Raw genomic sequence first — 15,590 nt, 5'->3', positions numbered from 1 at the left:
AATGCCAACGGAGCACATTTAGACTTAGATTCTGATCATCTTGTATCATTTATCAGCGTTTTTACTGGCAAACAAAACTTCTTATTTAGACTATAATGATGACACTATACTGAGTATTACTCAAAGGCACATCATTCATTCAACCACACAGCAGCAATCAGTGTGTAAAGTCATAAAGAGATCATATTATAAGACCATTTAAATGTTACAGATTCATAATGAACCAAGATAACGAGCTGCAGCGAAACTTGACATTTAATGCCACGGCTTCACTATCTAGCCTCCAAATCAATACGTCTGACTGAAGTTATATTTCCCCTTAACTGTCACTCTCTAATTATGTAAGCTTAGGTAACTGCCGCATGTCTTGACCAGTAATAAGACATACTCAGACAGCCTGGGAACATCCTGGAAACAAACAAATGCTTTTAAGAGAGACACCGTTTGCTCGTAAGTAGTATTTGCTCTACAAGACGCTGTCTAATTTTAGCCCTTTCATTAAGCGTACACAGGGGCGGAGGGAAACACAGAGACAGCGCTTCCATTTTTCATTTGCTCTCTTTAGCGTGTTCGATGAACACCAGGGGAGGGAACATAATCAATATGCCACTGTGGCATTCATCATAAACAAGCACGGAAGCAGCAAAACACACGGCAGAGATGCATTCCAGCCTTGCAAATGAATCGCGCTGAATAAATCACTAACTTAAGTCTGTCTATATGCCCTGAGAGCCGGGCGCGGAAAAATACAAGCAGAGGGAATGTTAATCCATTTAAATCACAGCAAGATGGGGGTTTTTGTCGCATGCTACACAGTGTGAGCCGGCTCGATATAGTTGGTGATAAAGAACTCTGTTTACTGAATAAGAGGGGCGGGAGGAGGGGAAGAGAGCGGGATTTGTAACTAAGCACAATCTGGAAAACCTTGCAACACGACGCTCCGTGATTCCGGCGTAAGCCAGCAGTCAGCAATTTCGATTCACAAGACCGTACGGGAAAGAAAACGGTAAAGCACCACAGGCTCAACCCGAGGAAACGGGAGGAAAGAGGAGAAGACAGAGGAGGACAGGAGTGAGAGGAGGGGAAAAGAGAGGAAGCCTGGAGAAGGGATTCTTAAGGCCTGAAAGCCCCAGAATGCAAGGCAAGCAGGAAGTGGGGCTTGTCATGTGTGTAATCAGCACTTTGTGACAATCCCACAGGACCTGGGGCACAGACAGAAATGCAGGCAGACAGATATCCATGCACCTAGGCAGAAAGGCAGGCGAGTAAGAATGGAAACGTGCAGACAGACAGGAAAAAACATCCACTAAAGAAAAAGAACAAAGAAACAAGCAGGCGCTCATGGGCTGCTGAGCTGGTAAACTACTGACAGTTGGGCGTTTAAAATACGATTATTTGGTTAAGACAGCATTTGACTGGGCGTGTAAGCAAGACGCATCTTTCCTATTGTTGCTCGAGGCTTTCAGCTTTAATTATCCATTGTGATACATATACACGATAAATATTCCACTTCTCATGTCTTTTTTTTCAATGGAAACGCCGTAAACCATAGTTAAATTAATTAGCATCTCGCAGCATAAAAGTTCTCCATCAGCATACTGATGAAGGAGGCGTTACCTGGCTGTGCACAGTGTTCAGCTGGTTGTTGAAGGTCATGGTGAGGTTGGTGGAGGTGCTGGGGGCCAGGTGGGTGATAAAGGGCGTCTTGCTCTGGTTGACCGGGTCGTACATGTTGACGCGACGCTTACAGATCTCCATGTTTTGGAAGCACGACTTCACACTGTACAGGGAGGGAGACAGAATGAGTGCTGCGACAGTGTCATAATCAGAGGTGGGAAGTAGTGGAGTACAAATACTTCGTTACTGTACTTAAGTACATTTTTCTGGTATCAGTACTTTACTCCACTACTTATTTTTCTGACGACTTTTTACTTTTACTTCTTACATTTTTAACACAAATACCTGTACTTTCTACTTCTTACATTTTCAAAACAGGTTTGTTAGTTTAGTTTTAATCAGTTTGGTGGCGTGATCATTATTATTTAGAGTCATTGCGTGCCTATTGATTTTAACACGATCCATCATTTCCTGGTCTACTCTAAAGAAGAGGGACCAATGAGAACTCGGCTTGAGTCTATTCCCATCATCCTCTGAACCAGAAGCAAAGTAGCCCACTTAGTTTGTCTTTGCTTGTGTTCTAAATGGTTGTTGTTCAGTGTTGAAACATTCATTAGCTAACAATGACATAATTACAATTTGAAATAGAAGATCTTTATTGTTCTATTAATATAAAGTGAGGTCAGTTACTCTATAAAACAGTAGGTAGTTATGGGTACTTTTTACTTAAGTACATTTCGAAGCCCATACTTCTTTACTTTTACTTTTATTTTTAAACACGAGTATCTGTACTTCTGGATGTGTGTACTTTTGCCATCTCTGGTCAAAATTCACTGTTCAAATGATTAATAAAGAAACAAGAGGCACGTACTGTGTGCTGTGGGGGAAATCGAGGAGGTGCGTCATGGTGACAAAGGGGTGGTTGAGCGTTTCGATAGGAGTGATCCTCTTGTCCGCGTCGATGGTCAGCATCTTGGTTAACAAGTCGATGAACTCCCTCCTGTCGGCCTTCTCCGCCAGCATTTCGCTCCCCTCAAGGTCCGACGTCATGTTCACCTGAAACAGACACAAGCATCTTAGCATAATGACCCATTCAAGGTCTCTAATAAATCTCATGTATAAATGTATTTGCCGGCTTAATGACTCTGATAATGAAATCCTCTTGGCCTTATCAAACATAAGGTACACGCTACCAATCACAGCTGTGGAGACATTGGTATAGTTGTCTCTTTGTAGGACACTGATTTAAATTATTCTTAAACTATGAATTGTTTTTATGCTGTGTATGTAATTTATTATATGTAATGCCTTGTCTTTTATCTGGACCCTGAGTCTGTAATAAAGTTTTCATTCATTCTAATGTTTTGAGAAAAAATTCCCCCACAGCTCATTCCCATAGAGAGGCATATTAATACTTCATCAGTTAGGGTGCCAGTGTGAGTGTCACAGTGATAACCTTGCACCTTAGTGACATTTTAAACATTTGCACTGGTATTTATAGAGCCACTTGAAATATCTCCTGGCGCCTTCGTCGAGATTTTAATCTATTCCTGAGATGCGAAAACAAACAAAAAACATGGACGCAATAAATGCTGCACTTGGCTAAGTTCACAAAGGACCATTTTGTGAGAGCCTCAGAGAAAAACTGACATGAGGCAACCTTAATATATTTTGAAGTAACATGTAACATGTAACATGTAATGAAGAGGTTCTGGGAAGCTGCCTTGGAACACATCTGTATTAGACATTGCCGCTAAGGATGTGGATAAATACTGGGCACAGCAGCAGATTTCTCTTATGAAAAGCTACAAAACTGTTGATTTTTTTATTTGAGCAGGGTTTACTTATACATGTGGAGTAAAGAATGAAGGGAGTGAGACAAGGTCGTGATATAGCTAGTATGAGTTTGAGCAAACAAGTAGATTGTCAGGCAGAGCCAGGGCAGAGACAGGGACAGTTGCAACAGAAAGGCAGCCTTGTTTATTGTGACTGCCATGCAGCGGGAGCAGGCCTGTTTTTAATAAAGACGCAGCGCTTATCTGTAGGCCTGCTCCAGGGGCTATCAGATGTGCTGCCAGTCAACACCGCACATCTGATTCAATTATCTTCCTCTATGCAGGTTATTCAGGCTCTGTAGCCATTCCTCTCTGCTTGCCACCTCCACTGGCTGTGATAAAGGAATAATGTGCCGAGTGAGGTGAGAAATAATCACATCGTCCTCTGCTAGTGGAAGAGATGACTTTGGGAAATGTACACAGTTTGGTTGGCACATGCATAGCATTTGGGAGGCGTGCCACAATAACCCAGGCTGAATAAGAAGTAGCCCCATCATTTTCCTATCATCCATTTAATTAAGATATGTGAATATACTAGATAGGAAATGCATGTCCCGTGCTTCATTTTCTCTCAATAACAGCAACATTTGACATTTTCTAATCTTGGCTTGAAATTAAAACGGTCACTAAGACAAGAGGCTTCGAATAACATGGTCAGCCTTGCGTGCTTTGCATGTCAACGGCTGTTTATGGAGCCACATCTGTGCCGTGGGGAGCGCTGACATGCCACTCTGGAGTAAGGGCAGGCATGGCAGATGTCGAGCAGTGAGACAGATCGGGCTACGCCTCGGGAGATGAGGGCTATGCAGGCAGGATGCAGGCCTGTCTCCTGCACAACAATATGACGTGTGCAATAAACTCGACTTTTCAGCAGGAAGAGAAGTAGAAGAGAGGAAAAGTGCATTTTTAAGTGCATGTAATAAAAGAAAGATAAGGTGCTGCTCCTCCTGCCGTGCCTTCACTCCTATCAACAGAGATATTGAAGGATTGCAGATCAAAGTGAATCCATTTTCCAAGTCGGCCGTCTACACCAGGCCTGCAGCGGGGTCCTGCATTTGCTCTAAGTTGGTCTCTGATTTACTCAAATTAGATATACTTGTGACTAAAGCCTCCCCACATTGCCTACGACTGAGAGGAGATTCATTATCTCTTCCTGGCACCCAGCCTCTGTGTCTTTTAGGGCCTTCAGCTACATCATCCATTATACACGCGGAGACAGATGTCCACAATGCTGACTTGTTTATATACGGTCGGGATGGTGAGATAGGGCAAAATAGGCAGTTTTCTCCCACATTCTTACAGCTCTGCTATGTGTTTTCGTATGGAGTCTGGATGCAGCAGCGAGAGGAAGATGGGACTCGGTGCTTGAAGCGTAGGAGACAGAGATGACCCAGGGGATATTATACCGGTGCAGGTTGGTTTCATTAAAGTCTGTGCTGCCTGTGTGTGTGTGCTAACTGTAAACGCAACAAGCCCAGGCAGCGATGCTATCTTGTCCCAGCCGACAGCATGTTATTCCAGACAGGCCTGACAACGGCCCTGGGCGCTACTGGACAACCATAATTGTCTCTGTCACTTAAGTCTCTCCGTCCACTGTGTATCCACATGGACAGGCCTGGTTGCATATGACCATATTCCAAAAGAAGTAATTAACCTGCTTAGCTCTGATCTCTTGGTGCGTCATTATCAGAGGTATGATCGAGGTGCACGATGACAAGAGAGTACTGTCACAGATTTCGAAAAAGGCCCTGGGAAAAAAACATTGTAATTTTCCATCACTGCCGCCATATCTGCCAGCAGGACCAGTATTTGGCTGAGTGAGGGTGGACAAAACAAGACTCGCTATCATCTCCCCTGTCAGCCGCGTCCTATCAAAATGTCATGGCTACCTGTGAACTTTCCCACCGTTGTGGAGGGATGAATTCAAACGGAGTCATAGAGGAAAGTGACATTACATGTAGCCGTGTTCGTGAGATATTTTCCATATAAAAGTGTGCTATATAGGGCACTCTGAGTGGTTCTCAAAGTGGGGTCAGGGGCACTCTGCCATGGACAAAATTCAGAAAAGGCTTCATTGCACAACTTTTTTTTTGTAAAGGTTTGAGTCTAAAAAACTTAACAGATCACATCCTTATCCTATAAATTGTATATTATTTCAAATACTTTAATGAGAAACTGTGTTAATGTATGCACTAAGACAAAAACACTTATTTTGACATTATTATAAATACATTTTAAATTAGTCTATATTTGTCTATTAAATGTTCTTTTGGTAAAGTGTTACTTGCAGCTATATTAATTAATGTAAGTGCATTGTTTTATGGGTATTCTGTGTTGAAATAGTTCACATATATTGACTACATCAGATCTAATATCTTTCTCTCACATTTCAATTGTGTTGTTCTTTCACATAAACAAGAATGTGCAAGAGTAAGGGGCCTTTGGCAATTAAAAAAACCCACTTCTAAACAAACAGATTCCCAGAGGTGACATGCAGGGCTGTAGGGAGAGAGTAGCTAAACAGCTGAGTCATGAAGACACAATATGGTGCTGGTCCCACTGAGCTGATCTAAGAAACTGGGGATGTGTGTGTTTCTGTTTTAAGAAAGGGTGGGGGGTAAATCATTTTGTACAGTTGCCCTCTTCATGTACTATAAACGTACAAACTGAAGACCTAGCCACAACACTCACTCCAGCATGAAAAAGAAAAGCAAACTTTACATCGACGTTAACCACCCTCACCACATGTTCGGCTCAAATGTCTGTCTGTAACTTATTAGACAGCAGTGGAGCAAAATGAAGAGAAGCCAGAGGCAGAGTTGAGGAGGAGTTTCAGTGAACAGCTGTTTTCATTTCACCCTGTAAAGTTCCATATAGGAGCCGAGCTACGACGCATCTGGAGATCAGGCCTTGGCAGGATAAATAGTTTAAAGAGTTTCAAATATTTGATAGATAATTCTCGGGATGTGATGGATCAAACCAGCCCTGAGAAGACCCAGCAGTGGAGCTTCAATTGCCAGAACAGGTGTATTTGATTCAAGCAAAAGACAAATATTGTACAAATGGTAGGGAAAAGAGAGTAATGCTCTCTGAATTAGCATACCTGCGCCATATCATCCAAGCAGTTGAAGATGTACTTGCGAGCCTCCTTGGACTTGATCCCCGTTTCACCCTCGTGGTCCTCTTGAATCTGCGGGAGACAAGAAGCAGATGTTCCTCTCAGATCCCATCACACTTCCCCTCTGGAAACACACTATTTACATTTGGCTCATTACAGCCTCTTGTTGGTGATATGCAGCAGGACTCCGCTTGCCCTCTGAGCAACCCTGGGGTAGCACACAAACACTCATCTAGCAGCCGGGGGGACGGCATGCAGAGGCACACACTACATCACTGAGACAATATACAACATATAAACTTCACTCCACACGCGTGTTTCAAACACCTGGACACGCGTTAAAGTAAACTGTGTGAAAGTGCACGGACCAGTATAAACACATGCGATCATTCTTTTTCAAAGGATTTTCAAATGTAAACAAAACTAATCTGTGTTGACTATAGAAACCTCCTGACTGAACACATGATATTTTTTAATTATAGTCAGCAAAGACATGCAGCTGCCATTACGTGGAAACATATGGCAAGGTCGAATTAAAGCTGAGCAATCACTCTTCAGAGTGGAAAAGAGTGGTCAGGATGGCTTCATGTTTAATTTTCCACATGCCAAAGACAGAGACGTTACAGCAGCGGTGTCAAGAAGAGCTAATAATCTGTCCCTGTGTCAGTTCTGCTGTCAGCTCATATCTTCTGTAACTCAGAAACCCCCTTATTAAAGAACAATGTGTTTTAAAAAGGACTTTCTATCCATAAGGTCATACTTTTTTCACAGAGAAATTCTTAAAGGGACAGTTCAATCAAAAATCAAAAATACATATTTTCCTTTTTACCTGTAGGGCTATATATCAATCATAATAGTTGTATTACCTTTTTGTAAGCAGTTTCACGTAGGGAATATTTTCCCTCTACTTAACTAAACCTGTATCAGCGCACATCAAGCTAGCTAGCTAAATAACTGTACAGCTCTGCCAAGGAGGATTGCATTCATATTTGAACCTCACGCTTTCATTAGCACAAGCCTCTAGGCATTGAGTTAATGTACGCTTCCTTCTTAATAGGTGATCAGTTGGCAGGTGTTGTAAGGCAGAAAGAAAATAGTTCCTACATGTAACTGCGCACAACAACGTCTGTGTTTTATCTTGAGTAACCGGGTCATGATTTCTGTAAAGAGATATTGCTTTTGCGTTTTTCAAATGTATTTTTTGAGCACCACAAGCTGAATGCCATCTAGTCTAATTATATTCTAAAGAAAGCAGACTTTTCATATATCCCCAGCACTCACACAAAACAAACTAGATTAGTAAGTAGCACTAAAATTAGGAGAAAGAAATGTATTTCGGATTAGGTGTGAACTGTCCCTTTAAATTTGCATGCAAAGGCTTCACAACATTTACTTGACAACTGCTAAAAGCCTATGTGCAGCTGACTTAAGGGCATGTACACTATGTACTCTATGTTGCTTTATGTCTTCATTTCAAGGCCCTTATCATCATCAGTGTTGTCAGTTTGGTATGTCACTGGGATTCATGAAAAAACTAAGGCACTCGTCTCTTCTCCTAGACACGATATAACATCACTCTAGAGCTGGATTAGTATTTTTGTGTAATTCAATCCAAAACTTAGTGAGTAACAAAAGTTGAACTTGAGTTAATGAGGGTAAAAAAAGTAAAAAAAGTGGACCTGCTTACCGAGTGGCCTACATGGAGGGACATTGGGAAGAGTTAGAGCAGACACACTGGGAGCTGGATTCATCCGGCAGGGCTTCCATTTGCCAAATCCTCAGATAAATGTTTCCTTCATTACCCTCTGACTTTGCTTATAACCAGGGTCATCACATCTCCTGCTCTTTAAAGGATGCTGTTGATGCTACCTGGAAGTAATTGCTTTGTTAGTGTCTATCATTCAAGCCGTACCTTAAGTCTCCAGAGAGGATAGGTGGAGTCGGGGTCTCTGTTGAAGAACCTGGTGGTCTTTGTCCCCGCACTCAACAGATACTCCGCAGGCAGACCCTGTGTCTGTGAGATGTATCGGATCTGCAAAACAGTAGATGAAACAATGTAATTTGGGACTTTTCCCCTCATATGCATGATTGAACCATCAGGAGCATTACATTAAGGAGCATAGTTATTCTTCCCAGTGACAAAAAGAGATACACTTTAGGATGGAGCTTTTTCTGGCAGATTGAAAATCCAGGCTGACATTAACTACTCCAGACTTATCCGGCTGCAATATGCGCAGCACCCAAACATGACCTCAGCTGAAGAGTTTAAGATTGATTTGAGACTTGTAAATGAGACACTTTTTGGGAAAAAATCAGGCGAGCTTGTTCAGTGATGGAGCACAACTTGCTCAAGGTTTTCCCACGGAGCCTCATCTGACTGATAGAGAAGGGGGAACGCGGCGATGTCTTGCTCTGGAGCACAGGGGCTGCGCTAATTGGACAAGTGGCTCTGTGGCATCTGTTCAGATAAATATGGAGGCTGCGCAAGAATCATCAGGGCCTGTCAGGGGGATTCAGAGAAGCATCCCACCCTCCCAAACACACTTGTGAGTGCACACTTGCGAGGAGAGAACACACACATGAACACAAGTGACCGTGAAGGAAGCGGTTTGGAGGAACAAGCTGCAATCGTATGTTACCTGATCGTACTCTGAGGCTCCGGGGTAGAGGGGCCATCCCAGGAAGAGCTCCGCTATCACACAGCCCAGGGACCACATGTCTATGGCCTCAAAGAACGGCAGGCCCAGGATGATCTCTGGAGCCCTGAGGATACACAAAACGCACAAAATGGTTAGAAATCTCACATAAACTGATGTGGCGGTGGAATGTAACAAAGTGCATTTACTCAAGAATTGTACTTTCAATATATTTGTACTTAATTTTTTATTTATTCTCCTACGTTTAAAAAGGGGAATAATGTACTTTTCACGACATCTATTTGACACTTCTCATACAAACAACACTTAACGAACAACGATATATATTAACCAGGTGTTTTGGCTCACATTTTTACCTGTTCAAATAAAAATAAACATTTCCAAAATTCTCAAAACTTGTATTCACAAATGTGTTTAATTATTTGCTTAGTGTGTCAAATGTGACTGACAAAGACATACAAAAATGAGACATACTTTTATAACTGCCATAACATTTCCAATTTCAATATAAGTCCCATGCTCAAAGGCCTGGAGCTTTTTTTCATACTTTCTATAAGATCAAAAGCCCAAATAATCTTGTTGTATATGTAGGAGTGAGCTGGAAAATGTAGACAAGTTTTAAGCAACATTCCTGAACCCAAAGCGATACAATTAGACAACATACACAAGAAAGTACACATAGTGCTTTAACACACTTTTCTAGTTTCACTCCAAGACAGACAATCACTCAATCCATTCATCTCCAATGTCTGAAGGCTGTTGTGTTATCTTAACATTGATCTCTCAGGGTAGCCTTGTGGGTTCTTCCATTTTCACATCACTTGTTCAGGCAGTTTTCAAGGTGTCACACTGCAGATGAGTGATTGATAAGCACGCAGGAGCACCAATCAGTGAGACCCATCTCTGGTATTTAGACAAGGGGACTGTGGGGAGGCAGAGGGGTATGTTTACCGAGTTTCACGACCCAGGGCCACAAAGCAATGTGGGAGCAATTAAGCCATGAAAATAAAACCAACGTAAATATTCTGTAGAGCATGCAATGAGCTCCATCCTGCCTTTGAGTTCATAATATCTTTGCCTAATTCCCAGGCTTTTCCCAGTCAAACACACACATACTGTACGTGCAGGGCAGTGAGACATGGAGAGACCATTTCAATGGAAAATGACATAAATATCTATAATTTGAGAAAAAAAAGATGAAATATTGCTTCAGTTATTTGAGCAGCACTGCAGTCCAAGACAATTGCAGACACTCATTCAACATGTTTTATATCCTGTCAGAAAGACTAATACGCTTCTGGTGAGCTCACATCTCTGATGGGGCTTAAAATAAACGAGAACACAGTGACTTTGCTCTCCAACGATGCAAAGCACTTTCAAGAGGTTTTCTGGCTGTCGTCACAATTTGGTTGGCGTTAATTTGAAATGTACCTATAGCTGCAAATAATTGGTATATCCCTCTATCTATAACTTTCATCTAGATTGAACCATTGCAACTGAGGTCATTCTCTTTCTGTTAATAACACGTCTACAGCACACAGGATCTTAAAGCTGATCTTGGGAAAGTTTCTCATTCATGGCCGAGTTCACTATGATTGGCGTGACCATGGTAACGAGGCTAGCGCTCCCCCTTAAGCCTGGACGGGCTCTGGCAGGGTTTCGGGTCACAGCGAGAGAAACGAAGGGGCCTGGCGTGGATCCCGCTGGAACTGTAGGTACCAGGGAAACAGAGAATGTGGAAAACAGCATGAGGGGACGCTATAGGACTTTATATGCCTGTAGGGGGGGCCATGGGTGAGCGCTCTGAGGGCTTGGAGGAGAATGAATGAACATACTTCGCATACTTAAAAGCTAATTTCCAACTGTAGCTCCCTGCCCTCTATTCACTGCTCCCTGACAAAAAAAGAAAAGCGAAAGAGGGCACATTCACCGTACACCGAGTATTATAGAAAAGCAGAAAACGATAGAGGATGATATTCTGCGTAAAAAAGTGGAAGAGAGTTCAAGAGCTCAGTGAAGAGCTCCTGTCACAGAAGGTGGTTATTGGGGTCTCGAGGGCAGCAGGGAACAGACACCAAGACAACACCCTAGCAACAGTATCGTAGGGCACCATTACACACCGATACAAAGACACCTTCACACACAATGAGCCGAGACGTCTATCAAGAGCCTGCCAAAGAGGGATAAAGGAGTCTGCTAGGAGGTGATAACAGCGGGAACAGTGAGGTCTGATGAAGGTAGGAGAGACAAGAGATGGACACCAAGACTGAGGTCAGCATGATCCCCTCTAACAGCCTGTTAGAATGGCTGGAGATTCACTGCAGATGTCACATGTGACACAGTGAGGCAAGAACACTGGGAATATTTTAAGTTAAAACTTCCAGAAGGTTGTGTGCCCCTTTTAATTTCAGCAAGAGACTCGCTCAATCAAACTTTTGGTAGCCAGCACATGTTCATTAACACACTTAGCTTTCCTGTAATCCAGCATTGCTTATTAGACAAAAGTCAATTTAAATGGGCCCTATTATGCGTTTCACTTTCCTGTATTGTGTTATATAGGATTCTGTGCATGTTAATTGGTCTGCAAAGGCTACAATTCCAAAGTTCCCTCCAGAGGGAATTTCTCTCCCACTGCCTGAAACACTTCGATTAGACTCCTTTGTTTACTTCTGTAACATAGTGACATGACCACATCACCCTCAAGCTTCTATTGGCTAGAAAAGAGGTGCTGCAGAACAGGCAGTATGAGAAAAATAAAGAGCTTTTTGAACATTAAAGCATGTAAAAATGTCACAGTACAGGAACAAAATACATTTACTAAACCTGAACATTTGCGTAATAGGGCCCCTTTAAAGTTCTTAGCAACTGGAGTCAAATCACTCTAACACAACAAAAGAAAAAATCATATTGACAAAATCTCCTTTATATCGACTGAACGATAGACAGAGGTTTGTGTTCTATTTATATATTCAAATATCAGTGTTTGTACTTTCAACTCTTTGCATTTGCCGTCTGTGCTTACGTTGAAAATAGAAACAAGCAGCACTCAATCACCCTGTAACAGATATTGTGTTTTCTACCTCTGCAATTCTTTTTAAAGTATAATGAAACCAATACAGTGCGGCAGCGCAGCAGTTCTGTGTTCCATTTGTCAACTAAATAGGATTCATTCCGACACAAAACACTTAACATATACAGTATATCCCCTTTTTTTTGTGAGGGTGAGTTCTCCAAAAACATCCTTTGACTTTGAGAAAGGCACATTATATATAAGGGAATTGCAAGTTGCAAAAAGCGAAGGGTGTTCTAACAACATGAGGTTTTTTCTTTTTGATTGGGTTGCATGGAAATTCCTCCCATCAGAACGCATTGTGGAGATGAAAGCCACAGGAAACCCTTTCATGAGATGTTCCTCCAGATCACTGTGACTCCAACGAACACATGCGGACCCAAAGACCTTCAACCTTCCCTCTTTCCTTTTTTCCTTTTACCAAGACACTGAACTAAGTCACTTCAAACATCAGTCCCCATCATGGCATGTACTGTAACTCATACTCACCGACAGGCAACAAACTGAATAACTGTGCCTCATTTGATGCCAAAGAAAGGTGGCTTTCATAACAGCCAACTTCAACAAAATGTGCCTTCATTCGAGACAAATGAGTGCATGGCCTTCAGCTTTAGAGCCATATTTCTATGCATGTGTATAGCTCTGTGCCACTTTGCCCTTGAGTGTGATGGAGAGATTTGCTCGTGTTGATGTTATGCTTGGATCCGTTTCAGCCTGAACTTTCCTGGGTTATGCTCCAGTGCTCTACTTAGGCTGTCCTCATGGCTCCTCTGCCTCTCACAGAAAGATCCTCCCGTTCAGCGAAAGACAGAGAGAGAGCAAGAGAAAAGGGAAGGTAAGGGAGGAAGAAAGGGAGAGGTGGTGCTCATGATATGAAACCACAAATGCAAATCTGGCCCTACCAACGCACCGCTGCCATCGCATGCAAAGCACCTCACAGCTGCTGCTGATGCAGACCTTTCACTGGCAGTGATAAACAGCACACACATCTGCGCAGCTCACAGACCTCGCTCCTTTTCCCGCCCTTTTCCCTCTCTAAAGTAGCAGATGATATGAGATTGGCAATTTATGCAGATCGGACCATTTCAATTTTGTATATGCTAAACTGGATGCAACAGTTTGTTTCTATGAAAGGTTAAGGACTGTGAATGAGCAGCCAGGTGTTTAGTGGTTGGCTTTTTGGTTAACAGATTTCTGGGGTGTTTATAAAGCACTTCGAAACAAAAAAGGATACCAGAAAAATATTGTCTTACTCTAAGCCAATAGGAAATTGTGTTTTTAACATGTCTAAGAATCTTGCCAGTGGCTTTGGCACAGCGGTTCTTTTGGGTTCTTTTAACTTTCAATAAATGATTGTCCGTACCAAATTTCATGGTTATCCAACTGATTGTTTACACAGCACACAGGTAGATTCCCATCATATCAAAATATAAAGAGCAAAACACGCACTGAAGGATTTTCTCTATGGAAAATGTGTTTTTTACACTTTTGTCCTGACTGGCTTAGGCAATAGTTCAAAGTGGTTCATCCAATTACCTGCCAAGCATTTTTTGAAAGTGCTTGCCCTTCAACCAACAGTCTCCAATGGCAGCTTCTTAGATGGCTCTGTGTAACAAACCATCCGGCAGTGTCAGGTAATCAAATATCAACAGTTACCATAAATATGAACCACATGGTGGAGCTGGAGGAAAGATCATGAGCAATCCACACTTCTAAACTACTTTTCGGCCACCTGGTAATCTCTACAATTTGAGGTGCATGGACACACCATCTGAGAGTGCTGCATTCAGCGGAGAGTGCCAATGTATTACCCTTTAAGCTGCACCCCCCACCTAGCTCATCTCCAGTTGGCATGGCTACCACATGAGTACCTCTCGGAGGGTGGTGGTGAGCTTCTCGCTGCAGACCACCGATGTCAAATACAGTACAGACGGTGTGCAAACCACTGGCTAGCCAGAGGCTCAATGGGGACCCAACTGCATGAGAGGCCTCAGTGTTCGGGCTAGTGGCTCTGACAGCACTGGCCCTTGACAAAAGAAAGAGGGAGGGTGAGATGGGGAGAGAGATGAGGGAGAGAGGGAGGGAGGGAGAGTCTGCATGCTGACATCCTCCCAGCTGGCCTGGTCATTGATGAGCCCCAGTCCCATTGGGAGCCAGAGATGGCACGACTCATGAATGGAGCCTTTCTTCTGCCACCCTAGCCCACCCCATCACCTCAGCCCCTTCACCCCGCTGCCAGCGCGGCCAACCCCAACACCTCACCCAGCCTCGCCATCCACCCCCTCTGCCAGTAAAACCTCCTTCATACCCTTCAAACTGGGGCGCCGAGTCCAGGCTAGCGCTCCCTCCTCGCCCTCTGCTCTGTTGAACCGTGCCGTGCCACACACACACACACACACACACACACACACACACACACACACACACACACACACACACACACACACACACACACACACACACACACACACACACCACACACACACACACACACACACACACACACACACACACACACACACACACACACACACACACACACACACACACACACACACACAGCTGACATCACAGGCTGTGTGTGTGTCAGGATGTATCCATCAGGCTGACCTTCCCTTAGCTTGGCTCCAGACGGGAGACTGATAGATCCCTGGAACCCTGCAGCATTTACACAGATATAAATACACAACACACACACACACACACACACACACACACACAACACACACACACACACACACACACACACACACACACACACACACACACACACACACACACACACACACACACACACACACACACACACACACACACACACACACACACACACACACACACACACACACACACACGGGTCGGCCAATCAATAGCAACGGGTCACTTTTTCTGTGTCTTCATCATTAGCCATATGCAACTATCTTTTATTCAATAACCAGGCAGGCTTTTAAACAAAGACCAGCATGTATACTGGAGGTAAGTACAATCCTGTTGAGGGCCCTGTTATGACAGCTAGTTGGTTGGGGAGTGAGATAACTGTACAGTGCTAAAAGGAAAAAGCACTTCATGAGAAAAAGAGCCCACCATTAACATTTCTCCACTCTATCTCCTTCCATCTTCCATTCCTTTCCTCACTTTTCTTTGCCTCTTCCCCTCTCTCCATACCAGTCTTTGCCCCTGCCTAATGTAAAAGGCTCTGGCTGGTGCTGGTGAATGACTCCCGTCCTCCCCGGGGAAAGTCATCTACATATTCATGCCCTCAAAAGTTCCTCCGCAGCCTCTTTGAAGACGAA

General features: G+C 43.3%; 1 protein-coding gene across 1 annotated transcript in view; it reads right to left on the bottom strand.

Moving 5' to 3' along the window:
* The window catches only part of hipk2 (homeodomain interacting protein kinase 2), a 72,958-nt gene that overhangs the window by 11,487 nt on the left and 45,881 nt on the right, over window positions 1-15,590 (bottom strand). Inside the window, 5 exon segments of the mRNA XM_034141206.1 lie at window positions 1,618-1,780; window positions 2,489-2,673; window positions 6,556-6,642; window positions 8,483-8,602; window positions 9,210-9,333. Of these exon segments, the coding sequence (XP_033997097.1) occupies window positions 1,618-1,780; window positions 2,489-2,673; window positions 6,556-6,642; window positions 8,483-8,602; window positions 9,210-9,333 (679 nt within the window).

Source organism: Trematomus bernacchii, unplaced genomic scaffold, assembly GCF_902827165.1.
Source record: "Trematomus bernacchii unplaced genomic scaffold, fTreBer1.1, whole genome shotgun sequence".
NCBI classification, from domain to species: Eukaryota; Metazoa; Chordata; class Actinopteri; order Perciformes; family Nototheniidae; genus Trematomus; species Trematomus bernacchii.
Note: the sequence above shows the minus strand (reverse complement) of the source record. Positions and strands in the feature narration are given on the sequence as shown.